This window comes from Temnothorax americanus, unplaced genomic scaffold, assembly GCF_048541705.1.
Source record: "Temnothorax americanus isolate GAGA-0224 unplaced genomic scaffold, ASM4854170v1 Scaffold17, whole genome shotgun sequence".
NCBI classification, from domain to species: domain Eukaryota; kingdom Metazoa; phylum Arthropoda; class Insecta; order Hymenoptera; family Formicidae; genus Temnothorax; species Temnothorax americanus.
This window is the reverse complement of record NW_027509307.1, coordinates 1,007,394-1,034,989: the sequence shown is the minus strand read 5'-3', so window position 1 is coordinate 1,034,989 and position 27,596 is coordinate 1,007,394. Positions and strand designations below refer to the sequence as shown.

Genomic DNA, 27,596 nt, shown 5'->3' with positions numbered 1-27,596 from the left:
CTTTACTGTTATGAAACTACGTATACGTTCAAAAAACGTATATGAAATTAATATGTGTTACCTGGGATGGTCTTTAGTTCTTATTATTTTCTAATTAGTTTTTTTTTTCTATTCTAGCAGAGGTCCTTACAGAAAAGTGCGAAAAAAGCTTTGCTCTTACGGAATGTTACCTAAATGCTGAAGAGAAAGTCTTTTCTTCTCCTTCTTCTGGAAACTAGAAAAACCACGAGCACACACACACACACACACACACACACACAACACACACACACACACACACACACACACACACACACACACACACACACACACACACACACACACACACACACACACATATGAAGATAAATCTGAAAAATAATAAAAATGCAATTAAAAACATATTAATATATTACATAAGACATATTACTCAAAATGATTGATAATCGATTATATAAAATCAAATAATGGTAGATTATGAGAAATCCGTCTCTCACATTGTGGTGTTAATAAATACCTGTGCTATTTTATACCAGTCGTTTGCGTGAGAATAACTGTTGGTTTCGGTCATCTCCTTTCCATTGAGACTATATAAGAACCGTTTCTCTCTCTCTCTCTCTCTCTCTCTCTCTCTCTCTCTCTCTCTCTCTCTCTCTCTCTCTCTCTCTCTCTCTCTCTCACTCTTTCCTTTCTCTCCGTTAGAGCTTTAATCGGTGCTATTGGAATTACGGTAGAGTTTGCATTACAGCATTAGTTTTTTCTTTTCAATTGGAAAAGTGTGCTCTTGTTTTCAACTAATAATGGAATAGGTCGTTATCATATTTATTACTTTTTTATTCTCATAAATAAATTTTCTGATTATTCGTTGTGCTTGAACTTTTTTATCCTATAATATAATGAAAGTACATTATATTATTTGTATATTTGCAATTTTATAGCATAGTTACAATAAAATCAATGTTTACATTAAATATATAATGCCATATTATTATCTTATATAACTAAGGAAATGTTTACTCTTAAAACATTATAATATTTTACAATTTAATAATGCAAAAATGCTTCATATAAATAAGCTTCTATTCATTTAAATCACGATTCAGTTTTCAGAACAAGAAATAAATATTTTAAATTAATAGTTATAACAAACATATATATTATAAATATTTGAAATTTACAAAGCTTGTCTTAATATTTTAATATTATTTATTTTATATTATTACTATTTATTTTATTTTATTTTACACTATTTACTTTATTCTTTACAATCACTTTACATCCTTGTCAATCCACATTGCAAGATAGTATTTAAGTATAATATTATAATTATAGTAAATAATATTTACACACATTAATGTTATATAACTAATGTTTGTATAATCTATAATCTTGTTTCTTTAACCTATATTTTATATTTTAGCATGAGAGGATATATGAGGTTATCTTAAATGATTGCGCTGAGTGTAGTCGAGATATAATCTGTACAAAATGAAAAGTCTTATGCTATGTGTCTGTGTTTTAATATTTGCTGTAAGTTTTAATAAACTATATTTGAATAATTTTATAATGAATTACAAAATTTTATATAAAATACACATTAAAAAAAGTATAAAATAAATAAAATAAAAAATTTTTATAAGCTTTAGTCATCAAGTTCATTAGAACTAAGAAAATAGCTCAAAAGTACAGTTAAATCAAACCTAGACAATGATGCTGCAGCGTGCATGACTGAAAATAATATGACTAAAGGTAAATTATAATTACATACATTGTTGTCAATTTTCTAATTCTTACTTCTTCTTTCGATCAATTCTAAATTAATTCTGTTTTAACTAATTTGATTGTGCGTTCTTCTTACTTACAATTTTTTAATATTTTAATTTAGCTAACATTTCTGTAAAAGCATATTTTCCTTTGTGTTGATTTATTTTATTTTATAGATGACCACTACATAGAATATGAAATAACGAATGACACACACGCAGAACCTGAAAATGCAGAAAAAGCAAGAAAAAAATGACTACTGCAGGTTTGCGTGTGTTTTAAAGAAACAGAATTTAGTAAATGTTCACAAATATGCTATACATATTTTATACATAATGTTCAATGCAATATTAATCTGTTGCAATAAATAAACATTTCCAATTATTAAAGATCTAGTAATTTAATAATAATTAATGCATTAACTTTTAATGCAATTAATAAAACATAACATACACTTAACGACCAATTGATACACAAAGTGATATCATTATATGTCGTTAATAAAAATATATTACTCTGTTTAATTAATTAATACGTTTCATAATTAATGGAAGCTTATGTTTATGCAAAATTAAATAAAATATTTAGTAATTCTGAAATGGTTATAGCACACAAAATTTCGGGTAAATGGATTATTACAAATATATAAAACTATACTATAGTTATTACCAAGAAATAAAAGACACTCAGAGAAATATATTATGTGCACTTTTTGCATATGCACTATGCAGTTTTGTAACAACATATATATTTTTTATTAAAATACAATAAAATCATGGAAAATATTATACATATATTTCAATATTATTTGATTATATTTTTTTAATTTTTATTTACATAGCAAGAAATATTACACAAGTATGTGAGAAAGGTTGCTCTCTGTACGCATGCGTCTCTCTCGCAGAAACTTTATATTAATTAAATAACAAACCTGAAAAACATGAAATATTAGAAGCAGAAGCAGCAGAAATAGAAGACGAAGTGGTAACAGCTAGAATAAGCTGAATAAATACAAATAAATGAAAATTAGATATTATCCATATAATTATTAATAATTAAAGTAATTTAAATCGACCTGACTGGCAATATATATAACGTCTTTCCGATATGAACATTGAAAAACTGTGAGCCAACTTGGTTTGTCGGATTCACACAGCACTTTTTTCAGATCAATATCGAGACATTATTAATTTTGACCATAATTTTGGTCCGTTGATGTAATTTCTAAATTAAATAGTTTTTAATTTTATGTTCATATCGGAAAGACGTTATATATATTGCCAGTCAGGTCGATTTAAATTACTTTAATTGTTATTCTATATACTGGCGAAAAGAAATTTATTATTCTGTTTATAATTATTAATGCACATGTATAATACACACACAACATAATTTATATGTACACTGCGCACATCAATGATTTCTTTCCTGAAGTCAGGGAGAAACATAGAAGTCTAGAGACGCTATTAGTAACTTCTATTAAAATCATTAGAATTTTTATGTCCCCTTCTTACCTTAAAAAAAGAATTATTGACGCGCATTTTATTCTCTCTATTCTTATTTTTCTGATTTAATAAATGTGCTGCAAATATGCGAATTGTGTTTTGATTTATTAAAATCATTTCTAAGTATATAAATTAAAACACATTTATAAAAACAATTTTAAATTCCTTATTATAATACATTTTTTAATAAAGAATTTGTATATTTTGTAATATTTTTATCATTAAAAAAACTTTTTTTGACGCATATTAATAAAATATCTCTCCCTTACTAATCTCCTTTCTATTGAAACTACAAGATCAGTATCGTTATCTTTAATCGATAGTGTTATTGCTACAGTTTGCATTACAGCATTAGTTTTTTCTATAACATACTAAAAATACATTGTATTAATTATATATTTGTAATCTCATGGCATAGTCTTAATAAAATAAATTTTTGCATTTAATACTACCATATCATTATTATAATATTGTATAACTAAAAAGAGTGTTTTTTCTTAAAACATTATAATATTTTACAATTTAATAATGCAAGAATGTTTTACATAAATAAAACGTCTATTTATTTAAATCACGATTTAGTTTCCAAAACACACACACACACACACACAACACATAAATATTTTAAATAAATATATGGAATCTACAAAATTTGACAATAATTTTATTATTACTTATTTCTTATTTTATTATTACTATTTATTTTATTTTTATATATTTTTGCCAATGTACATTGCAAGATAGTATTGGTGTATTATCATTATGGTAAATAATCTCTAATACATTAATGTTATATAACTAATATTTGTATGATCTATGATCTTGGTTCTTTGACCCACGTATCTTATATTTTGGGAGTATATATACGGTGAGCTGCGGTTGGTATGAATAATTCTGTTTAATACAGTGGAGATATAATTCGTACAAAATGAAAAGTCTTGTGCTTTGCGCCTGTGTTTTAGTACTTGCTGTAAGTATTATTTTATTAAACTACTTAAATAATTTTAATAAATTACAAAAGATTATTTTAAAAATACACATTATAAAAGGTATAAATTAAATAAAATTAAAATATTTTTTATAAGTTTCAGTCATCAAGCTCATCAGAAATAAAAAACCGGCTTAAAAGTGCAGTTAGATCAAACCTACAAAAATATGCTGTAGCTTGTTTGACTGAAAATAATGTGACTGGAGGTAAGTTATAATTACACACATTGTTGCCAACTTTCTATTCTTATTTTTTCTTTTGATCAGTTCTAAATTAATTTTGTTTTAACTAATTTGATTGGGTATTCGTCTTAATTACAATTTTTGAATATTTTAATTGAGCTAATATTTTTGTAAAAACAATTTTCGGCTGGAAAACGTTTCCCTGTACGTTGATCTATTTTATTTTATTTTATAGATGACCGTTACACAGAAGAAGATATAATGACTAACTTATATGCAAAACCTGAAAATGCAGAGAGAACAAGAAAAAATGGCTGTGTGCTTGCCTGTGTCATGAAAAAACAGAATTTAGTAAGTATTTACAAATATGCTATACATATATGTATTTCATATGTAATGTCCAATAATGCATTAACTATTAATACAATTAATAAAACGTTATATGTACTTAATGACCAATTAATACACAAAGTAATATTATTATATGTTTTTAATAAAAATATATATTATGCTGTTTTTAATTCATAATTAATACATTTTAAATTGTATAACTTTTTAAATACACAAAATAATTATATGTTATATTCTACTGTTTCCTACTATATTTTATTTAATTTCTCTTTAATAATATTAGATGGAAGGAACAAACATTAAGGAAGCGCAAGTTCATGTAAGAATAAATGAAGTGCTGATGAATGACGGTCCTGTACAAGCCGAAGCACACAGAATGATGCGTAAATGCATGAAAAAAGGTAAACTATATCTTATTATATTATAACTATTACAAATATATAAATACTAGTTACTAAGAAATAAAGTATTACAAAAACATGTATTATGTGCACTTTTTCCATGTGCAGTGTGCAAGTTTTGGAACAATACACATTTGCTATTAAAATACAATATATAGTCATAGAAGATATTATACATATATTTTAATATTATTTAATTATATTTTTTTAATTTTTATTTATATAGTGAGAAATATTACGCAAGAATGTGAGAAAAGTTTCTCTTTGCACGTATGCATCGTAGAAGCTATGGATAAATTAGGGCAACATAATGAACATGAATTAGACTCAGATACAGAAGACGAAGCGGTAACAGAACAAGCTGAATAAATACAAATAAATGCAAAAATTGAATATCACTTGTATAATTATTATTAATGTACATTTATAATACACACACAATATAATTTACTTTAAATAAATAGATATATATACGCTCTCTTGCATGTACTTTCTCCAATCTTATTTTTCTGATTTAATAAATGTGCTGCAAATATGAGAATTGTGTTTTAATTTGGTTAAAACTCATTTATAAACATATAAAATAAACACATTTATAAAAACAATTTTAAACCTTTTATTATAATACATTCTTTAATAATAAAGAATGTTTATATTTTGTTATACTATTATCATTAAAAACTCTTTTTAACGCATATTAATAATATATCTTTATATTATTATATATGTAATAATACCATATATTTCTATTATAACGTGATATAAAATCTTTTCAATTAATGCAACAAAAATTTCTTATCTTAACATTACCATAATTCATCTATTACATCTTATTCTTCTAAAATTTACAAAATGCGTTTAACGCTAAAAGCTAATATACAAATTGTTTGAAAATTAAAAATTCAGATATAATAAAGTATTTTTAAAAAAAAATTTTTTATTATTTAAAGAATATTTATCTAGATCGAAAAATAGGCAAAATAGTTGTTACATATTTATCCACCATGATTATATATTAGCATTAGCACAAATGCTCAGCTTCTACTTAATTCTACACATTGTCGTTCTTTATTAATGTACATAAATTATAATTAATAAAAAAATGAAAATTAAATACAACTCTCCTAATTTTTTCACAATATAATTAGTTAAGTCCGAAATTTATACACGAAAATTTCTAATGCATTCTTGTGTTAATTAATCCAGTCAAATTACTTCTGTTTTTTTAAATTTATCTCAAGACTTTTTTAAACATTTGCGATATATCAATCCTTAAAAATCCAGAAATTTTCTAGAATATACAACAGAGATAAACACTTAATTAACTGACGTAATATAAACATTAAAAAATAATTATAATGTATTCAGCATATAAACATATTATACTTATCATGTGAGAAAATTCCATGTGTAAGTCATATCTTAACAACTTATATTAGCAACAATGTGAGTTTGTATAAGTGATTTATCGTTATCTTTTGTACATGTACTTCATGTTTATGTGATCTATGATCTCGCAACTTTAATCTATGCATTTTAAATATTAGAGATAGTATAAATATGATGCTGTTAAGCTCCAGTTCGTTATTGTACAAGTACGTTTAAACATAGCGGTATAATTTTATTCATTCATTCAAGATGGAGAAGCTTATATTCTATATTTGCACTTTTGCGCTAATTGTAAGTATCTTTGTGAGGTAAAAATTAAATATTAATAAAAAAACAAAGATCTTTTATAAATACAATAAAAATTTATTTACAAAAATTAATTACAAATAAGTTATAAATATTAAGTTATATCATTGTGTGTTGTTGTACATATATATAATTAATATGTGATAATATCTAAATATGTTTATGTATTACGTATAAAAAGGAAACTTATAATTAACATAATAAACATTAAAATAAGAAGCAAAATTACATATATACATATATATTTTTTTTAGTCTTTTACTGTTGGCACAAAATTGGGATTCCTCAACGAACATTACAATACTTGCTTAATTGAAAATAATGTCTCTGATGGTAAGTCTACATATATACATAGATTTTTATTCGATTTGCATGTCTTTTTAATTACTCCAGAACCAGGGATTTTATGTTTAATTTTGAGTCAGTTACTTTTTAACAAAAGTGTCTTATTTCCATAAAAAAAAATTTATTTAAAATTACTAATGAAGACTACTATTGATGACTACCAATATCAAAATTGAATAAGTTTTTGTATTTCAAAATTTTAAGTATAAATGTACAACCATTTTAATTATTTTCCAAAAAGTATTAAAATTTTAAAACACATAATCGCAAAACTGATTACCTCTGAAATAATTAAAATCATGCAAAAGAAAATATATGATATAATATTTTAGACAGAATCCGACTGAAACAATCTCTTTTATTGTAATTTTGGCTGAAACCGAAAACCGAAATTTTCATGGGAATTTTAGAATACCTACGTATATTCGCGCACATATACAATATTCCTATTTTGAAATTCATTTTCTAGATGACATGCTTACCATAAACGATGTAATATTTGACGAATACTATTTATTGTTTAACAAATCCATAAATCAAGAGGAAAAAGAAAAAAATGGTTGCGTCCTGCAATGTATATTAGAAAAATCTGGAGTAGTAAGTAATATTTTTTGTTATCTTTGTAAAAGAATGTTCGAGCTATGAACTAATAAGATAATAAAACATTATTTGGAACACAAAAATGTAATCTTATATAATTGTTATTATACAATGATATATTATAATGTTATTAATATTTTATATGTTTTTCTTGTAAATGTCAGATGGAAGGATCGGAATATGACGTAGAGAAAATTCGTAACGAAACAATCCCTGGAGGTCTTGATGAATCAACAAAAGTAAAAATGCTTGAAGGTCTGAATAACTGCATAAATGAAAGTAAGCTATAGAATCACATTATATACGAGTTCTCCAATTATTTATAAACATAAAATTATTGATTTTATTTATTAAAACTGTTTAGTGTTAATTTCTTCAATAAATTATTAAATAAGTCATCTTAATGCTATCAATTTATCTAAATTTAACAATTTAAACATTATAATCAGAAAAATGGTGTAACATAATTAAGTACTTTACTCTTTTTAGTATTTTTTAATTAATTTTTTTTCTATTCTAGCAAAGGATCTTACAGAAAAATGTGAAAAAAGCTTCAATCTTGTAGCATGTAGCCTAAAATCTAAATTTCTTGTATTAATTGATTATTTATATAAAGAAGTTAATATAACCCAGGTAGAAAAGACACGTTTTCGAAGCGTTTTATAAGCGTTTTTCCGAAACGTTTTATAACCGATTTTTAGAAACGTTTCTCATGAGTAAAAATGTCCATTCGAAAAACGTTCAATGAAACATTTCTTTTCCGATAAAATAACGTTTAAGAAACTATTATAGAAACGTTTTGTTTTAATGATAAAGACATTTTAGATAAAGACATTTAAAATTCTTACTTTTTCCGTCTTTTGAGCGTGTTTATGACGTCTTTGAGACATGCGTGAGAATGTTCTACAAGCTTTATGCATATACCATCTATAACGTCTTTTTTTTTTTTCGAAGAAATTCCTGAACTGATGCACATTCGTGCAATAAGTTAAAATGAAACAAAATATATTTGTCTCACTCTCATTTAAATTGCATTAATGATGTACATACACCAGTTCAGGTAGTTCTTCAAAACGGAACACACGTATAAATGTTCTTTCAATGGCCACGTTCAGCAGAACGTTTATTTTGCAACCGTTGGAAGTTTTCTAAGCTCAGATTTGTCCGATGACAAATAGATTAAGACCGGTAGGACAAAATTAATTTAAGTAAATAAGTGGATACATATGCATGGATAAAATGATTTATTTTATTCAATAATAATTAGTACAATATAAATTTAAATGTATAAATTTAAATGTACGAAAACTCTCCAAACACAAATCTTGAAGTGGACCCCAACGCAGAGAAGGAAAACAGGAAGACCCAAAGCAACGTAGTTGGGCGGAATACAGAAGGCCATGTCAGAACGCAATCTACAACCAAGAGATTGGAAAGACAGGAAAGGCTGGAAACTGGGAACCGGAAAGCGAAAAACGCTAAGAAAACCGGATATATATATATATATATATATATATATATATATATTTAAATGTATCAAAAAAAGCTATTAAAGCTATTATTTATATAGATAAAACAAATTATAATTTTAAAATAAAAAATTTAACAAATAGGTATTTTTGTTAACTGCAGAAACGTAAAAAATACGTTTCTTAAATCATGGTTTCAAAAACATTTTTGTTCAAACGTTTCTTAATGGTTCTTTACGGTTATGAAACTATGAATACGTTCAAAAAACGTATATAAAACTAATATGTGCTACCTATGGGAACATAGTGTCATGTAATAGTAATAATATAATATTAAAGTTAAATAAAGCGCACGTAGCAAGTTTATAATGTCTAATAATGTATGAAAATCAGCTATGTATAGCATTTCCAATAAAGATATATATTTATACTATTTTCTTTCGTTTTTTGGTGTATTGATACGAAAACTAAATTTTGGTTTAAATGATATATCTACTTATTGTTTCTATTAAAGAATTAGATATATCGAGCTCTTTAAACTTATAATATTGTATAAATAAATAAACGATTGTGTAAGTAAATTTTTATAGATTGCATTTCTTTTTATTTACGTAGCCTTTCGTAAATCTTAAGAAGCAGAAACAGAATAACCTGAATAAATACAAATAAATGCAAAAATTAACGTACAATTATCTCTCTCAATGCACATTTATAATACATACAAAATATAATGAAGTTTATAATACATATAGAATATAATAAAGATGCTTCTCACTGTTTTTTTTTATTATCGCGGTATTATTGGATTTTACGAATTCTTGCCACAAGCTAGGAGAGATCGGGGGAATTGGCATTAGTTAAGAAAAATATATAATAAATATATTATAATCACCGAATTTTTTAATTTGAGTTTTTAGTAATTAAATTTAAAAAACATTAAGCTTTAAAAAATTTGATATAACATAAGTATTTAAATTCTAATAAAATTAACGAAAAAGTAATTATTTTTAAAAATCAAAATAAACTCCCATTATCCCAGGCATCGAGCAATGAGAACCACCTTGTGAGTAATCAGATTTATTGCCTACGCATCAGAACATTTAAGTGAGTAGCAAAGTATTTATTTGTGAAAACAGTAATTAAATAGATAAAAACTAGGTTTTTTCTTATACAAAATGTTTCTTAAAATCTGAAGAAAGATTGTATAGATTGTATTCCTCTTTTTATTTACGCGCGTAGTCGTTCGTATGCCAATGTACTTGCGTAGCTGTAATAATTACATATAAATATCAATTTACTATATAAGTGATTGGTATTTTATAAATAAAATTATTGATTAATTAAAAAGTATTGATTAATTTTTCTGCACATTGTTTTACACGTAATAAAAGTATGTCAATGATTAAAATCATTGCGTCCATCCAAATTTGCGGAAGTTAAAGCTTCCTCTATGAGGAAGCCAAGTGCAAATTTTTCTAATTTGCACAATTTTTATAGTTTTTATATATATATGTATCTAGCTAATATTACACAATATGTCCTGTATTCTTGTATATACATACAAAGTATATAAGATTATGATCATATAATTTTTCTTTTTGTTAATCGTTACGGTTAATATCTGATTTGTGCCAAATATGTTCGTCAAACATTTCCGACATTGCCAAAAAATAGTGTCCAAGTTTAAATAAAATATGTAAAGACAAATAATTAATTTATGTAACATGATAAATATGTATAATATAAATATTAAAAATATAAATAATAAGATATAATCAGAGCATAAATATTACATATGCAGACACATAATTATGAAGAGATATGTAAAAGAATTCCATATATGTGTTTTTATACATCCGAACAACTCGTATCTGTAACAGTAAGTCTAATAAATATTAGTAACTTATCATTATATAATCTTACATCTGCATGACATTTTTACAATATTCTTGACCTCACAACTCTAATCTACGTACATAGTTACTGTTGATAGAAATACATTTAGATATACATTTATTTGCTTTTGTAAAGTTCTCTAATGCATTTATAAAAAAGTAATAAAATTATATAGAAATTTATATTTAAAAAATAAAGACATTCATGTTCTCTATGTTTGCACTCTCGCTCTTGTTGTATTTTTAAAAAACTTAAACGCGTATTATAGATATTATAAGTTAAATTTCGATGATATAATTTCGTGTTTTTATTTTAAAGTAGATATGAACTATGAACTGTATGAATAATTAAACATGTTTTGCATAGACTGCCTTTCTTATCATTTACGTAATCGTTTTTATCGTGCTTGCTTGTGTAGTAAAACATTTCCATCATTACAAATGCACAGCTTGCATAATAATGAAATTTTTCGTAAACTTAATTATACGATATAATTATTAATTATTAATTTGAACATTTTTTAAAATATTGTAATGTATAAATATAAATTTTTGGTAATATGATATATTCTATACATATAACAAATTACAAGTATTTTTTATTTAGTAAAGAATAACAAATAATATCTATAATAGAGTAGTAAAAAAAGCTTTATGTATTACATAAAAGCTTTATATATTTTGGTATTAACACATCATAAAGCATACATAACATATTTTAATGAATAATAAATGCGAAATTTGTTGCTTTTGGCTTGTTTATATATTTATAGTTCTCCAATTTATAGCAAAATCGTTTATTGATTAAAATCAGTAATATATATTAAGTAGTGGTAGTGGCATATAAGAATTTATATATATCTAGTAAATCAGATCGTATATATATGTATGTATGTGTTGTGTGTACATACATGTGTGTGTTTGATAAAATAATTGATAAGATACATTGATAGTTTAAAATTAGATATATTAATAACGAATTAAAAATGGACATCACATCAGCTTTTTATTTTCCAGCAAAACTATTACGTACAATATCTACACAGTCTCTTTAACGATTGATAAAGTTACAATGTATGAAATTTATTCAGCAGTGTCTACCTTCCCAATAAACTAATATCTATTTAAATAATAGTATCTATTATATATAAGTTTGTTCTAGATCTATTATATATAAATTATTCTTTATATAGATTATAATAATTTTTTACTTAATATTCTTAAAATATATAATTGGATATCTTCTAAAATATATATATTTATAAATTTCTATTCTATAATACATTCACATTTATATAAATCCGCATGACTAAGTATGTATTACGTTTTACTATTATTTATGCTGTCTATAAATAATCATAAATAAATTATTATATTAGAATAATATCACATATTAACGATACTAAAGTTTTATAGTATAAAGCATTCGATGCATGTAGCAAGTTTTCCTCGAAAACATAAAATATAAGAGATAAAGTACGTGCGTAAAGTTTCATATTCACATTATTTGCATAATATTAAGGAGATATAGAAAAAGAGTGTACGTACATCAACACGATTAAGCATAGATATTTTTAATTCTCGTATACAAATATCACGAATGAATGCAATAATGAAATTTCGATATTGATCACAGATTAAAGATCAGTCATACATTATTTTTCTTACGACTAACTACTAATTGTAACACTATTCATAAAAACTGTTGATAAATTTTTTATTTCTATTTTTATTTTTTAATTGTCATGTATGCTTATCAGAAGAGTTTGCTACATGCTTCGAGTTCATTTCTTCAGTCACGTTTATTTACATATTTTTATATAAACGTAAATACTCAACCTGAATGTAATGTTAAATTACTTTTAATATTGCTTTGACGAACTGCATTATACTCACGTAAAAAACGCATAAAAATTTATATTATTGTAATATATTTATTTTACGATGAAATTTATTGGAAAAGTTGCAAAAGCTTGTAAAATTTTGCTCAATTTAATTGAGCATAATTCCAAAACTGATAAGCATTTAACGCAAAACCATATAATGTCCAATTGTATTGCACGTACAAAGAGAATGACTATTTATGTAAATCTCAAATTTGCGCGTATCCGAAAGTAGATATTGTGCGTATATGCATAGTGAAATATTTATATCTTATAAAACCGCATAAGAACTATTGATTGGTTATAAGCTCGTACTAAGAACATACGTATATAGTTCTCACACATGTCATTCTTCATTAATAGACTGCAATTGCGAATAAACTCGAGTCAACCGCAGTCATTCTAATACCGGACGTCACACATGATTGGATAAGTTCGTAACTGTACGGAGAACTTTACGTCCTCGACGTATCTTTCTTCCAGTTAACCGAAGCAGGTAATTTCCGATTCGTGCCATCCAAGTTTGGTCTACTCTTCGAACATTTCCTACATGTTAGTCGCCAGAAAGCGAGTCTGAAGTCTGCCGAATAGAAAGCGTAAATGAACGGGTTGATGGCCGAATTAATCCATCCTAAACACATAAAATCACTTTTAATCAGTTTCGTAAAAAGTATTCAATAATAATATATATCATGCAACTGTAATTTTGAAAGACATTATAATGACATAAATTGAAAACTATATAAAAATATTGATACAAGATAAATAAATTTGTCACATTTTTAAATTTAATTTATTAATATATTTATTCTCTATATATATATTGTACAACAATAGATAATAAACTTCTGTGCATTTAATCCAACTACAGCTTATCTAAATATATTTTAAATATTCGTTACAGTTCGCATAAATTCATCAATTAATAAAAAAAGGCAAGCATATTTGGAAACATTATGTAATTGGAAACATCGTATGTAAAAGAGACTACCTAGCCATGTCAAGGCTGGCATGAGAACATCCGGCGGTTGCACGGGCACGAAGGGTGTTACCAGATACAGAATGAAAAATGGCAGCCAGCATGCGACGAAACCACCTACAACCACCGCCAGGGTGCCCGCAGTTTTCGTCTCCCTGGCGACTCTGCTGATGCAGCTTTGCTGATTACCCCGAATTGTGCCCAATTTTTTGCACATATTCGTTAGTTCGGTATCCTCGGAGGGCCTGTCGCATGTCATACCGCTCTCAGCATAATCTGTACGTTGCGCCTTGATACTCCTGCCACGTTCAATCTGCAGAAAAATGGTTTCATATATTTCGTACATTGATATCGCGATACATTGGCAATTACATATTTGTTAAATCAATTTAAGCCCTTTTTTGCCAATTTAAGTTTTGTCAAGCTTAAACAGTTCGAAAATTAATAACGTCGCCAAGAAAGTTACCTAATGAAATTATAAAATTTTACAATTTTTCAGAATTTTCAATATCCCCAATGTAAGAAAAGCGTGTTAGTGACGAGATTTTCTTTTACAAACAGCAACGTTTGTTTCTCCTGGCTCTTTCAAAGCGTTTTTTATTTTGTCACCGTAATAAATTGCTCAATGTCTCCTTGTATTGATCTTGTTTGTAACCAAAAGAATCAATTTCTAAACTACTTTCATTCAGTTTCTTAGTATAAAACAGTGTTACTTTTATAGGCCGATAAAAAACGTGCTACTTAAAAAAATCATATTTATTGTAAATAAAATTATATAATCCGCATGGCGTACTTTTAATTAATGAGTTTTATTACTGATGGATAACAAAAAAAAATTCTTCGAGTGATTTCCGCTATTTTTCTGTTTTTTTTTTTTTTTTTTTTTTAAAATCATTTTTACTTAGCTAAACCAAATCCGACAAAGCTTACAAGATATATTGCGCAAAATGATTGATAATATAAAGTAAATGATCGATTATATAAAGTCGGATAATGTGGATTATGATGAGAAATCCATGTCTCTCATCATGATGCTAATACCTATATGCTATTCTACGTCCGTCGTTTACGAGAGAGCCGTTGATTTCACTAATCTCCTTTCCATTGAAACTACGAGAACGGTTTCGTTATCTTTAATCGATGGTGCCATTGGAATTACGGTAGAGTTTGCATCACAGCATTAGTTTGTTTCTGTCCAACCATATATTTTTGTTAACTGCTGCTTTGTTGTTATGAACAATTTCCCTGATTATTCTTTGTGCTTGTGTTTTTTCATCATGTCCCTGTACGCATTGGAATGTCAGTTTTAATTATAGAAATGGACATTATATTTTGTCTGTGAAATTAATTTTGTGGGAAAACATTTCGTTCAACGAAACTCTATCCGCAAATGTCAATTTCGAAGAAAGTTTTTTGAAGAAATGAAGAGATGGTTTCCGATTCTTTATTATAAATCTGCAGATTTCAATGTTACGCACATTTTTACAAATTTTGATAATTATCTATTATTAATGCAAATCAGAGTATTGATCGAGTAGACTTTCAACAACGAGTCATTAATAATCGAGTCATTAATCTCGTCAGAACTATAGTTCACAATATCTATACCGGAATAAACAAAGCATAAAATAGAAGATTAATGTATAGGCAGTTGTAAGCAGTAGAAAAACGTGACATGTAATCGTAATAAATCATATTGAAGTTTTACTTCTATAATACAGCTTAAAGCTTATTTAAATAAATAAAATTATAAAACATACAAACAACAACACAAGATACAAACAACAACACAAGATAAATGTAATTTAAAACGCGCGAACTTTCGTATAATATTTTAATGTTTAGAATTTTTTAAATACATTTCTTTATGTAAAAAGTCTTGTTTATTTATAACAAACACGATACAGTTGTATTATTAGATTTTATCGAATTACGTAGCAAGGTAAATATCTAATAAAAGCGAATTGTGTAACAAGGAAGACAACTGCACCGGTCACAGCGGAGATAAACGTGTCGTGTATCTGGGAAAAACTAAATCAAATAATTCTCACCGTGATTTTACGACGTGATCGGACGTTCTCCCCCTCGTTGGTCTTCTCCAGATTTCTGTGCCTGCTCGCTATGACGCACGAAATTCTGCCGTACACGTACAGCATTACCAGCATGGGCAGGAAGAAGCTGCCCATCGCCGAAAATATTACATAAGAAGAATCCATATTGTAGGAGCACTTTTTGATATCGCGGTTCGTCGCACGCGGGAAACAGCCCAGTAAAGGCGGGCTCGTTATAGCGCCGGCCATCACCCATACCGCGACGATCATCAACCCAGCCAGTCGTTTGCTTCTGCGTCGACGGCTGTATATCAGCGGCTGAGTTACGGCCAGATACCTTGAACAAGGAATACCGACAACGACGCGATAAATTCTGCACGATTTTACCTCTGTACGTGCTGAATCGCCGCAAAGCGTAGGATGCCGAATGCTTCCGTGTGGAATGGTCGGGATATCGAAAAAATAGATAGACAACAGCATGCTGAACAAATTGTATCAGAATTTTCGGAGTACCTTTATCTCGAAAGTTAACTACATTGAATAAGAAGGTGTACGCGTTACCAAAATTTCTGAAATGCAAGAAATCGTAACTTTAATCTATTTACGAAACAAGTTCGCGCGTCTGTGCATAGTCAATGTGATAAGTTAGAAGATTTTTACTGCAGTGTAAAGAAAACATTTAACTAAAATAAAAATTGAATTTGTATATGTATTACAGACTACAGTAAAAACCAAGAATTACCATTGTTAGGCAGTTTCTTTGCTTTCAGAATTCTATCAAGTTATAAACCTTTATTTTGTGCAACTGCTTTCTTACGAAGTTAAAATAAACAAGAAAAAGAACTGCTTTTATATTAAATAATAATTGATTTATGTTGATTTTTATTTAATCATAATAAAATCAACGCAATAGAATTTACAATTAGATTTTCATTTCTTCCGATTCCACTACAATTGGCAAACTACAATAGAATTTTACTGAAATGAACTTTCTAATTAGAAAATTCACCCACTTTTGCTGCTATTTTTCACCAAAAATCTGTAAAACCCGGATGTTGAAAATTTTACGTCGCGCGAAATCTCTTTTTTAATAATGGAATAATCTATCATTTTACGAAAGATTAAACGGATGGCGGGACGACTTCCCGCTAATTTCGTTATCTACGTGACGAGATTTGGAAATGCGTGATCGGATTTACCTGTCTATAGAAATGGCGCATAACGAGAGAATGCTAGCTGTGCAAAGTAGAATGTCGAGGGAGACCCAGAAATCGCACAGCATTTCGCCCAACTCCCAAGTTCCTCCTGTAAGCTTCAATGAACATCCCATTTAATAAGACGCATGAAAATGCAGTTTATACGAGGTAGGAAGAAACATCTCTCTTTGCATAACGATGTTGACTAGAACTCATGGCTTACGATATTTATAATACTACACGAGTCCGTCTGCAAGACTATTAAATGCCGGAACTAATTAAATGCCGCTTTAAATATCGTCCCGCAATTTATTTTTCCGGCGTGAAAAACGCATGATAATTAAATAAGATTCTACTGATTCTATAACGTGCTTACGCGAAAGCTCGTAACTTAGTACCAAGGATGAATTGAACATTTCGCGCTCGTTTATTGCATTTTATCCCCTTGACGAACATATGCATACCTGTAACAGCACAGCTGGTGGCATCACCGCTAGACCGACTAGTAAATCCGCAGCAGCCAAGCTAGACACGAAACAATTAGTCACGGACCGTAATCTCCTTGTAGTAATTACAGCCGCGATCACTAGGGTATTGCCGACCTGTAATAATAATGCGAGGAAGGAGTCACAATCGTAGAAAATATATACGAACGTACGAACTTAGACGGGCACATTGAAATTACTCTTACAATTAGATGTTATGTTTTATGAGAAAATACTTTTTTTAAATATGTGAGACTGCTGTTTTTTATATTTAAAAATGCAATACTAATACCACTTAAGGCATCGTGCTTTTGTAAGATATTTATGCGCTCAGTGCGCCATTAAAGCGGATAGTCTGATGTAAAAAATGCTGGAAGTTACAGTTACCGGATGTTATAATTGCTTACTATAGTAACAATAATCAGCATCGTGAACAATCCTGCTAAAATAAGATCGGTCCAATTAGGTAGATAATATTCCGTCTCTGTATCTACTTCATCCGCCGATACCGTATGGTTCCATTGGTAAATGTCTTCATGGTGATCAGCCGTTTGATTAGCCATGTTGCTTACCCTCGATCCATAAATGATAATCTTTGTTTCGCCGTCCACGGTATGTTGTAAGACATGATGATTTCTAAGAGGAGTCCATGTCCTAAATGATACACATTAGATATAATTTGTGCAACCTTGCTATTTGATTATAGGTTTACAATTAATTTCGCATCTCTATCAATTATTCAACTTACTCTACCACATTTTTCTCTTACTTTAATTGCCATAGTAATAAAAAATAATTAAGAATTTTACTTTTTATTTAATTTACATTGTCACAATGTATGTACAATAATTACAAATGCACACATAATGTAAAATAGTTATACAATATTATAGATGCATATAAATCTTTATATATAAAACCATTACGTACTTATATACACAAGTGCCATAACTCCTAACAATACATCATTCATTACGACATGACAGATAAAATTCTAAAAAAAAAAAAAAAAAATTTAATATACTTATTTATCTCAGTTGTAATTTTTTTTCACATATGTATAAACAGCTCAATTACAAAGATACAAATGCATAAATTTTTTTATTTAAATTGTCATGAAAAATGGAGAATATGCAAAACGTTTGCAGAACATATTAAATCGAGATACGAATCCTGCGGACGATGAGGCGCATATGAATTGAATTTGAAATTGATTAAAAATCACGAACATGTGCACGTGGAAATATGAATATAGATAAAAATGATTGGGGGTGGAACGTTTAAAACTTTCTATGGTTATGCGAATATGCGGGCAAAATTGTCCAACGCTTAAAATTTCTGCGAAATATGGAAATGGAAAAAGAGACAAACGCGAGAGTTTGCTAAAATTGGATGAAAAAAGTCAGACTATGGAAATAAGACAGTGCAGGAGAGATCGATCGTGCTATTAAAAAGAGAAATCGTATACCAAAGTATATGAAAAGACACGCGCATCGAACAAGACAAATCCTTCGAGTTGATATTTTATCACTGCCAAGTATATTAAGTATTCTATCGAAAGTATAATAAAGGATTTTATCAAACAAGCCTATGTTTTCAGCAGACTATTTATTTTTATGGTATTAAATATATTATACACACACACACACACACACATTTTATATATTTTGTAAGATAAAATGTTTTGACTTATTATTAAAGTCTTTATAAATTATATAGTAATATACAAACAATAAATTATCAGTATTGCATAGTTATTCTGCAATGTAAAGAACGAATTTACAGAATTATATATATATATATATATATATATATATATAATAAAGCATATAATTAACTTAAATATATTTCTGCATCAATTAAATATTTCAAAGAATTAAAGATAATATATATTAATTTGTAGAAATAAAGAGTAAGCAAATTATAATTTCGTTTATGATGAGACTGTTAACATAAAATAGAACTTAAACATATTGCGATTACAGTCAAAATATACATACAGTAATAAAAAATATTACGATTTGATCATTTAATTCGCGGTTCCCCTAAGTTGCATGGTGACTTTTTACAACCAACCGTACCAGTCCATTATCGATTTCAGCAGTAAATGGATTTTCCTCCGGCTCGCCAAATTAAGTGAATTACGGCGTTGTTTCCGCTTTCACCGCGCGACTGAATAATGGCAACCTGAACTGAGAAGTAGTTTAAAGAAAGCGGAATTCCGAGCACGTACTTAATTCTAATAACTATCAGCAATGAACATAATGTCGGATTATAAGGTGTCGTCTAAATGAGCATTGACTGTAATTTCCCTTTATTAAGATTGTAACTCTTAACTGCACTTCTCAACTTCAAGCGCAAGCTCCCACTTTCTTTATCTTTCTCTGGTATTTCGAATTATCAAACACTTTTTGAACGTTTTTTAAAAACATCATAGAAAGCGTACAAAAAAAACTTTCTTATGCATCAATATAAAACGGATTGTGAGACCGTATATTTTCTTCATAGAGAATGTTAAATAACAATATAATTTACAGTCTTTCTATTCTCATCATCAAAATTAAATAGCGATTCAAAAAGATGTAATGTTAGAAAGAAACATGTTGAATTTATATCTTTTATTTGCATCTTTTTGTAATAATTTAATGATCTTTTTATGCCATTTTTACTTTGTTATATAAGCATATAAAATAATTCTTAAATATAACAAAAATTTTTCGTATAAGAATGCCATTACTTGCGATAAATTTGAATCAGTTATCTCGAGTATGCATGAAACAAAGTTTTAATTAATATGGATTGATATGCAATTTTACGTTTTGCGTGCTTCTAATACCGCTACATTTATCCACGTATTCCACACAGCATTCGACTCACACTGCAAGAAGCGCATTCCACGCAGAAAGATATTGGATTTTTTTTAATGGCTTCGTGAAAATCAGGGGTTACATTATCCCACGGGAAACTCGTATCTATAATGAGAAACTGTATGTGTGAGAATCAAACCGTGTACGTATTAAGGAAACAGTTAAAAACAGTAGTGGGTCGATCGATAAACATTTGATAAAGATATTCCCACTTGGAACCACGGTAGACTCCCCCGATCAGCTATAAATAATCACCAGTAGCGCACCAGGAGACTGGTTTATAATGTATAAAAACTGGGCGGATACTACCGTGAGGTATGAATGTCGGATAAGACGAATGGACCAACGAGATCGCGCGCGATCGTTATCGACCCTGCAGGATGAAATAGAACGAATTGTGGCGAGAGAATTGCTGGGTACATTCTGTTATCTTGGATAATAAAATATTTGGAAAACCGGAATTATGCATAGCGCAAAAAAGAACAAAGACAAAATGTATTGTCTTTATATAAAAAAAAGGTAACAATTTTGAACAAAATTTATTTTTTTAATATTACTTTTTATTCTATATATTACAATTCTATATATTACACACATTAAAAATTTCTCTCTCAGATCTATTTGTAGTATAGTTTTACTTTATTATCTTAATAAAATATTAAATATTATACAATGATAATTAATAAAATTATGTACGATAATGATACAGTGCGAGATTGTATTTAAAAAAAATAAAAATTAGCAAAAAAATTAAAAAAAAAACATTTAACGTGATGTAAATAAAGTAAAAATTAAATCTTAATTTTAAATATATTTTATTATTCTCAATTATTATTAAAAAGATAATGCACAAATATTACAAACGTTTCTTTAAATTGTCATATCTTTTGTAGAATATCAGCTTTATTATTTCAACATGTTGCGATCAGACGCGTTTATCCTTTCAATAAAAGGGAATTGATTTCTGAGTATCGCACGAGTACATTTCATTTATCTACTTTTTCCCTCCTAAAAAGATATATATATATATACATAATACATATATATATATATATATATATATATATATATAGTTGAAAGCATTACTTTTTTAATCCTATTCATACACGCGCTCATTCAAAAAAAGATATTCGATATTCATTCCTGCGATTAAAACTTACACCGTATTAATTGCGAATAGAATTATTTCAAACGGATTTAATTAATCACATTTGCACAATCTGCACGCGAATCGTCCGAATCGGTTACTCTCAGGCTTCACTCTGGCAGCTTACACATAGATAACGTACAAAATGCGCAGTGAAAAGATAGAATGTAACGTAGCAACGAAAATAAATGTGTCCACAAATTTCCGAACCGTAGGTTCAAGTAGAGCATCCATGAGCATAATAATTCACGTATACACTACCGGCAGGAATGCCTGGACATAGTACATATACATATACATGTACATATATCATATACATATCAAAATATCCAGGCATTCCTGCCGGTCAGTGTGTACCAGTAACATCAATTAAATGTGTCCTATAAATGAATAATCGTAGATGTAAAAATGTAGTGCTATATTTCGTGTAAAAATTTCTGACAAAAGAAGTAAAAATTTGACTGCTTTGACAGAGTTTAGCGCAACTTTTTTGCTCAACAGAATTCAGAAGGTACTTATAATAGAAGCAAAAAATTTCCATCCAGTTTTCGATGCAACAATTTTAGTGTAAATAGAGTTCTAGAATTTTGTTTATTAAAAAGGAAGCATAAAAATATATACAGAAAAAAATGCTGAAAATACTGCTTATTATCTATATATACTTAAAATCCCCGTCGTAAATATATTTCTCTTTATTTATAAATGCAAATGTGTAATAATATTAACTAATGGTATTCCGATTATGGACATATTTGATTGAATCTTATTTAATTAAATATATAGCGAATAATTTTCTTTTTCTCTCTTAGGTTATTATTTGATTTAAAAAGCAGTTGCTCAAAGTATTTATCTTTTATCTTTGAGTACCTGCATTAAAAAAAAACATATTTAGGAATGTGTGAATATAGAAATACTCAACAATATAAACATTAATTTTCTTGCTATATTATTTTAACATATTTACTGATTCTAAATATTTCAATTTTATGAATTTCTAAAAGATTTAAAATACCGCCATTTTTTAAAACGGGAAGAGATAAAGATCCGTAATTATTCAGCGCAATACGTTCGTTCTGGTGTTTGATCTGTTTTTTAGATATGGGTCGCTCTAATCGATTTCGCCATAACTGTGTCTACATCTGCCATATTTATGCATACATGTAGAAAATAAGTATATACGTTCAAAATAAGCATATTTGTTGGGGAAAACAGAATAATAAATTCTTTTAAAACTTTGTTACATTAATTCCAACACGGAGAAAATTGCTACGGTTGTCACAACAACATTCTCTATGATTGAAAAAGAAATGTATGTGAATTCAAGTTATATTGATATTACATTAAATGTAGCTGTTAAAATATGCTCATCTGTCCCTTTTGTATTGATAAGCGAAAAATAACATTATTATTCTGTTGTAGCAACCCTAACTTTTTTCCGTAAAATATTTTTTTAACTAGACTCCATAACATCAATTTAACACACACACACAGTGTTGAAAAATATATAATATGCAAAAAAAATCACATTTTTTTCTATTAAATATATTTAAAACGTAAACCGTCTAAAATGTTCAAAACTCAATGACAATTTAAATTATTAATGTAAATTAATGTAAATTAATGTAAATTAATATACTTAAAATAATATAACATATACATATATATATATATATGTACGTATAAAACTTTAGAGAATAAAATATCATAAACGTTATTTTTTGATAGTTATTTACACGGTTGCTGCAAAAAAGCGGAACCTTTTTCACTAGATATACAAACAAATATAGGAAATTCCTTGAATAACAGTCGAGCCATCAAATAAATCAGATAGAGTCCTCGTGTACAAGTTGAAATAGATATCGGGAAAAAACGGAATTTTCAATATTTTTCACGTTACAGATAAGCAAAACGTATTTTGTACCATTAATACAATTTCTTTGTTATTAATAAAGATACATATATAAATATTCATCGAAATTGTATTAATAGTACAAAATACATGCCATTTATTATATTGATCTATTTTTAACTCAAAAGCTAATAGATATGTGTAATTTCAAAATAGATAAATATAATAAACAACATAAAGTTTCTCTTTGACATTACCTTTAAGCGAGAAACATTAAAACTCTCTAATTACTTCTTCTTCAGTAAATAGATATGTTTAGTAAATATCTTGTATTTGCAAAAAAAGTTACCGTTTTTATTATAAAATAACAGGCTAAACTAAAAGCAGGCACACATGCAAATACTTATTTTTATACTATTGTGGTAATTATTATATTATTTATTATCTAATACAAATCAATTGCGCGATGCTCAAGAGCAAAAAAATTTTATTATAATCACATCAAGATATTGATCCTTTAACCAAAACTGATTACATATACAGCATCGTGTTAAATTTTGCACACGGAAAGAACGGTTTTGCTGAAGTGTCTAAAAATTTAGCTAGATACAGATCTGAAAATAATTTTGTTGCACCATCAAAATAATTATAGTAAGTCGCTGAAATATGATGATAATGCTGTAAAAAATTTTGAAATTTTAACAGTCAGTTTAAGTGTTCTACATAATTATTTTGATGGTCCAGCAAAAATATTTTCAGATCTGTATATCCAGCTAAATTTTCAAGTACTTCAGCAAAACCATTCTTTCCGTGCAGTCATATGAATGCATGAGCAACGTTCTTGGGATACATTTCGAAGATTTGTTTTTAGATTCTCGCTAATATCGAACAGCGTTAATAACAAAAATGGTAGCTGCATTGTGCGCATGTGATAACGATCGGACGCAGCTACGTGGAGTCGAACTCGACAACGAATTTTCCGTAAATATGCAAGACTGAAGGGTTCTCGTCAAGAGAACTCTTTGTTTTGAAAAAACTGCTTTTGAAAGCATGGCAGCGAGTATAATTGTACCCGCAAATAATAGTCGTCCTTCGTATATAGCTGCCCTTTGAGATCATTAGGATTTATTGGATTTCTCTGAATGTGCAAATCCAATACACACTTATAATTCTATCTCAAGTCGTTCAATCCGCGTAGACAAAGATATTCCGAACAGTTATAAGTAATATAACAGCGACTTTTATTTACAATCAACTATATATTCTTATGTTTCATTGCGACATATTTAAGCTGTTTTTACTTTTATAATTATAATAAATTGTAATTGATTACATATTTGTAATTAATATATGGAAATTACTTTCAAGTGCATTTACAGAAAAAAACTGTATTTTTTCTTAATGTGTTACATTTATGAAATGTAACAATTCAATTAATATTAAGGATACAGTTTCTTTCAATTGGATAACGTTTCTTACGATATTGTAGATCGTTTATTTAAGAGACAAAGAAATATGCGCATATGAGCTACAGGCTATTTATATACGTAGTTTTCCACTTTGACGGCATGGTATTATAAAATTCAGTATTACGCGATATAACTCTTTTCTAAAATATCACACTATCGCTACAATATATATTCTGGTATATTTTCAGTATGCAACAACAAGTGAGACATCTAAGCTCAGCATTGCTAACGGAAACTTTTTTAACTATAGATGAGAATAATATACAGTAGCGAAATAAATCTTTTTAAAAGACTATGTTGTTGCTAGTTGCGACCGGCGAAACAAAAACAAGATAAAAAGTACCATGACATTTTCCCAACGAAGATGTTCATGTGCTTCGCAGATAATTATAAGAAATAATTTGCGTAACTATAAAGAAATGGAATCTTAAAGTTCATATGTTATATATGAGCAGTCATTATCCGTGGAATTTCATACACTGTCTGTATGAAGCATTAACTCAAATCCGAGATCAGTTTTAAACATATGTAAATTTAATCAGATTTGATAAGACCCTGCTGCGTCTTAAGATAACATAGCTTTAGATTCCAACACCAAACTACGACAAATTCTCGGCATGCACCACGAATCCCCGATATACTATTGTAGCTTGGAGAATTCTAAACCCATCGGCGTCGTCACTTCACGTACGCGAGTTACCTTTACAGTAAATTTATACAATGTGAGAAATGTTGCTTCTCACGTTTGTGTATCTCTTCAAAAGCGTCTATTTAATAAATATAAAAATAATAGTTTATTAAAATTAAAGCAATATATAATTAATTTAATTTTAAATATAAAAACTACTGCTATCTCTCTCTTCAAAAACAAACTATCACCATAAATCACTAAATAAAAAACCAGTCAAAGTAAAATTCAACATCAACTATTAAGAACTGTCTCCTAACTGCAAGCTTTCGAGGGTATATAGCAACAAAATTAACATAACAAAACATAAACAGAATAAATTAGAGAGAAAAACGCCATTTACGGTACGTATCCTGGAAAGTTGATAATAATATTGTATGAATTTTGTATACTTTTTCCAAGCTCAATAAACTGTGCGCCGATTTTTTGTCGGCTTTTAGAACACAGCTCTTTGTTGGAACAGTAAATCTATATACTTAAATTGATAATCGATTTAAATTTTGATGTTAATAAGCATCCTTATTAAATCACTGTAAAGAATTTTTTACGAAAAATATCACCCCAGTCAGGATTCGAACTTTTGGATCTTCCTACATTCCGTAACGGGCGCTTTTATTCGTAGAATAAATTGATTTAGACGAAGTCTCACAGAAATTGAATGATAAATCAGTGAAGTAGAATTCTTTGGAATGGCAAATCCAAATTTCAATAATTCAAACAGAAGAATATTTGTTCAATGTTCGAAAAATAAGAGAGCATTTTGAAGGAGTGCACAGTCAAACATGGAACAAGAAACATAATGGTTCGGTGATGTTTTAGAAATAATAAACTAGAAAACTTATATGATCAAAATTGAAGGAAAACTCAATAAAGAAGCTTATTTTAAGATCCTATAGAAGCATGCCCTATACGGAACCAACCTAACTCTATTTTTCAGCGAGACAATAATTCAAAGCACTCCTCTAAATATTATCAATATTATTTAAACAAGAAAAAAATAAGATAAAGTGAGAGAAAGTTATGGCTTGACCATTTCAATATCTAAATCTTTCTCTCATTAAATTATAATGTAAAACGAATTAAACAGGAGTGTCAAAAATCGCTCACCAAACTATGTTAGTCAGTTGTTGGCATATCTCTAAGAAGAATGGAGTACTTAAAATAATAAATATATGTTAAGAAATTAATAAATAAAATACCTGTTTGTATAATTGTAATTAAAAATAAAAATGGTTATTTTAATAAATCAAAAAATAAAAAATATAATTAAAATTTAGATACAAAAAATTAATTTCAGTAGTTGAAAGTTATAAAATGCAATTTTATAATAAATAAAGCTTTATATTAAATAAATCTTTTTGTTGTCAATTGTATTTTGTTGCCAATTTTCAATTGTTTCTAAACTTTTGAACAATAGTGTTTAGTATATTAAGAAATGTATAAAAGCAAGAATATATATATGTAGTAATATACATGTGATGCATTCTGCCTGTTACTCGACAAGTTACAATATAAAAGCCAAATGCTTTAATCGGCTTTGGCATTTCTCGTGCTATCATTTCTAAACTTTACACCACGATATCGTAGAGAACGAAACTCGTTGAAAGCACACACAACTGATACCGCTGCACTTTGTTCCGCCGCAAATCGGACCATAGATAACGCAACTTTGACTGCGGCTTTGACCGCAACGGGAAAGTAATAACTCGTGTCGATAGATACCACATAGTTGGTAAATTTCATACAAATTTTATTTACACCTTATCATTTTTAACAACAAACGCTGTAAAAACGTGTTAAAATTTTAA

General features: G+C 27.9%; 3 protein-coding genes and 1 long non-coding RNA gene across 8 annotated transcripts in view; 3 read left to right on the top strand and 1 right to left on the bottom strand.

Annotated features, from left to right (window-relative positions):
- Positions 1-1,424: 1,424 nt before the first annotated feature.
- On the top strand, positions 1,425-2,319 carry LOC143895874 (uncharacterized). The gene is made up of 3 exons (XR_013256484.1): positions 1,425-1,509; positions 1,620-1,728; positions 1,920-2,319. It is a non-coding gene; the product is annotated as an uncharacterized LOC143895874 (long non-coding RNA).
- Positions 2,320-4,092: 1,773 nt separating this feature from the next.
- On the top strand, positions 4,093-5,647 carry LOC143895829 (pheromone-binding protein Gp-9-like). The gene is made up of 5 exons (XM_077403204.1): positions 4,093-4,218; positions 4,334-4,442; positions 4,654-4,769; positions 5,053-5,170; positions 5,397-5,647. The coding sequence occupies exons 1-5, from the start codon at positions 4,177-4,179 to the stop codon at positions 5,537-5,539; spliced, it is 528 nt and encodes a 175-aa protein (XP_077259330.1). The 5' UTR covers positions 4,093-4,176; the 3' UTR covers positions 5,540-5,647.
- A 1,044-nt stretch (positions 5,648-6,691) lies between these two features.
- LOC143895941 (pheromone-binding protein Gp-9-like) lies at positions 6,692-9,342 on the top strand. The gene is made up of 5 exons (XM_077403452.1): positions 6,692-6,850; positions 7,120-7,198; positions 7,680-7,807; positions 7,975-8,089; positions 8,331-9,342. Exons 1-5 carry the CDS (start codon positions 6,809-6,811, stop codon positions 8,474-8,476), a joined length of 510 nt encoding a protein of 169 aa, XP_077259578.1. The 5' UTR covers positions 6,692-6,808; the 3' UTR covers positions 8,477-9,342.
- Positions 9,343-11,820: 2,478 nt separating this feature from the next.
- Positions 11,821-27,596, bottom strand: part of LOC143895850 (putative G-protein coupled receptor No18) — a 43,934-nt gene continuing 28,158 nt past the window's right edge. For 3 of the 5 annotated variants that reach the window (XM_077403266.1, XM_077403267.1, XM_077403268.1), the window contains 6 exons: positions 18,176-18,422; positions 17,748-17,885; positions 17,287-17,399; positions 16,088-16,424; positions 14,049-14,349; positions 11,843-13,688 (listed from right to left, as the gene is read on the bottom strand). In XM_077403266.1, coding sequence (XP_077259392.1) covers positions 13,513-13,688; positions 14,049-14,349; positions 16,088-16,424; positions 17,287-17,399; positions 17,748-17,885; positions 18,176-18,331 — 1,221 coding nt within the window. In that variant the 5' untranslated portion in view covers positions 18,332-18,422 and the 3' untranslated portion in view covers positions 11,843-13,512. Of the gene's footprint in view, positions 13,689-14,048; positions 14,350-16,087; positions 16,425-17,286; positions 17,400-17,747; positions 17,886-18,175; positions 18,423-19,849; positions 20,316-27,596 lie in introns of those variants that run through there. The other 2 variants (XM_077403265.1, XM_077403264.1) reach the window with 2 other exon arrangements.

Bases quoted from the DNA above. Each gene is read 5' to 3' on its own strand.
- LOC143895829 (XM_077403204.1), top strand. From the start codon at position 4,177: ATGAAAAGTCTTGTGCTTTGCGCCTGTGTTTTAGTACTTGCT. The intron at 4,443-4,653 runs GTAAGTTATAAT...TTTATTTTATAG, and splicing joins TGAAAATAATGTGACTGGAG to ATGACCGTTACACAGAAGAA. The intron at 4,770-5,052 runs GTAAGTATTTAC...TAATAATATTAG, and splicing joins TCATGAAAAAACAGAATTTA to ATGGAAGGAACAAACATTAA.
- LOC143895941 (XM_077403452.1), top strand. From the start codon at position 6,809: ATGGAGAAGCTTATATTCTATATTTGCACTTTTGCGCTAATT. The intron at 7,808-7,974 runs GTAAGTAATATT...TGTAAATGTCAG, and splicing joins TATTAGAAAAATCTGGAGTA to ATGGAAGGATCGGAATATGA. The intron at 8,090-8,330 runs GTAAGCTATAGA...TTTCTATTCTAG, and splicing joins GAATAACTGCATAAATGAAA to CAAAGGATCTTACAGAAAAA.